Source organism: Sinocyclocheilus anshuiensis, unplaced genomic scaffold (genome assembly GCF_001515605.1).
Source record: "Sinocyclocheilus anshuiensis isolate Anshui unplaced genomic scaffold, SAMN03320099.WGS_v1.1 scaffold560, whole genome shotgun sequence".
Taxonomy (NCBI): domain Eukaryota; kingdom Metazoa; phylum Chordata; class Actinopteri; order Cypriniformes; family Cyprinidae; genus Sinocyclocheilus; species Sinocyclocheilus anshuiensis.
In genome coordinates this window covers 1,212,418-1,213,688 of record NW_015554116.1, presented here as the reverse complement: position 1 = coordinate 1,213,688, position 1,271 = coordinate 1,212,418, and the positions used below count along the sequence as shown (strand labels likewise).

General features: G+C 31.1%; 1 protein-coding gene across 4 annotated transcripts in view; it reads left to right on the top strand.

The window, feature by feature from the left end:
• Nucleotides 1-1,271, top strand: part of LOC107669820 (minor histocompatibility protein HA-1-like) — a 23,735-nt gene that overhangs the window by 17,250 nt on the left and 5,214 nt on the right. For all 4 annotated transcript variants that reach the window (XM_016462231.1, XM_016462230.1, XM_016462232.1 and 1 more), the window contains 2 exons: nt 378-568; nt 659-768. In XM_016462231.1, the coding sequence (XP_016317717.1) occupies nt 378-568; nt 659-768 (301 nt within the window). The remainder of the gene's footprint in view (nt 1-377; nt 569-658; nt 769-1,271) is intronic.

Sequence of the window (1,271 nt, the reverse complement as noted above, 5' to 3'; positions counted from 1 at the left end):
TATATATATATATATGTATAACAGCAAATTGTATATTGTAAAATGCTGTTAAATATCTCTTCAATATAGAAAATATATCAAGAACATATTTAAAAAAAAAAAGTTTAATGGCTGGGAATAAATATTTATGGCTAGTCAATTTTCTCAAGGCATAAAGTTAATTTTAAACTCTGATCAAGACATTTGTAAAGCTAAATATGTTATGAATGAGACTTTTTAAGGTTGTGTTTTTCAGTAGTATTGTGTGTATACTTGATCAATGGCCCAGTCATGCATTACTCAGATTAACAGGAACAAATAAATTCTGAAAAAACACCAAGAAAACTTCAAATCCAAATCCAGCTTGAGCGGTTTTAACCGTGTGAAACTCTTTCCAGGCCACCATCTCCTACTACCAGATCATGCACATGCAGACGGTAGCGCTGCCGGTGCACTATCAGACGCTGTGTGAGAGCAGTAAACTGTACGACCCGGGACAGCAGTACGCCACGCACGTCAAAGACCTTCAGATGAGCGAAGAGCCTGAGACGCATTACAAGTTTGAGGCCTACTCTGCCTCCTCCAGCCAGTAACCAACACTCCTCTTGCTTTCAAACATGGAATAGTATGGAAGTGGATGTGAATATTACAGTGAGGTGTTGTCTTGTCTTGAATTCAGGCCGTCAACCAGAGCTCGTGCTGACAGCGCTAACACTGATGCTCACAGCAGTGCTGAAGCGCCGCCCACGGCTGGAGAAACCGGAGATACCAAAGATGAACAGAAGAGAGGTATGTGCAATGATTTGTTTGTTCTACTTATCATCAAATGCAATATAAAAACATGTAAGCAAGTAGGTTTGTGTGAACCCACAAAAATGCACATCTAACAAAAAGTATATTATTTAAAAAAATAAATAAAAGTGTAATGTAACTAATTTATTGAGAAATTTAATGTTTATAAATTTTGAATTCATTTAAAATTAAATTACATTATTAACTGTTACTAATTAAATATCAATTTAGTTTAATAATTTTAATATAATAGAATGCTATAAAAATGATCATTTTATAACTATTTTTATATATTGTATTTTATTATCCTAGAATTAAATTATGCACATCTCACAAAAGTATATTATTTAAAAAAAGCTTTTTTTTATTAAGATAATGAAACTAATTTAAGAAATTTAATGTTTATACATTTAAAATTAATTTAAAATTCAGTTACATCATTAATTGTAACTAATTTAATAATATAATATAATTACACTTTAATATAATAGAATGCTATA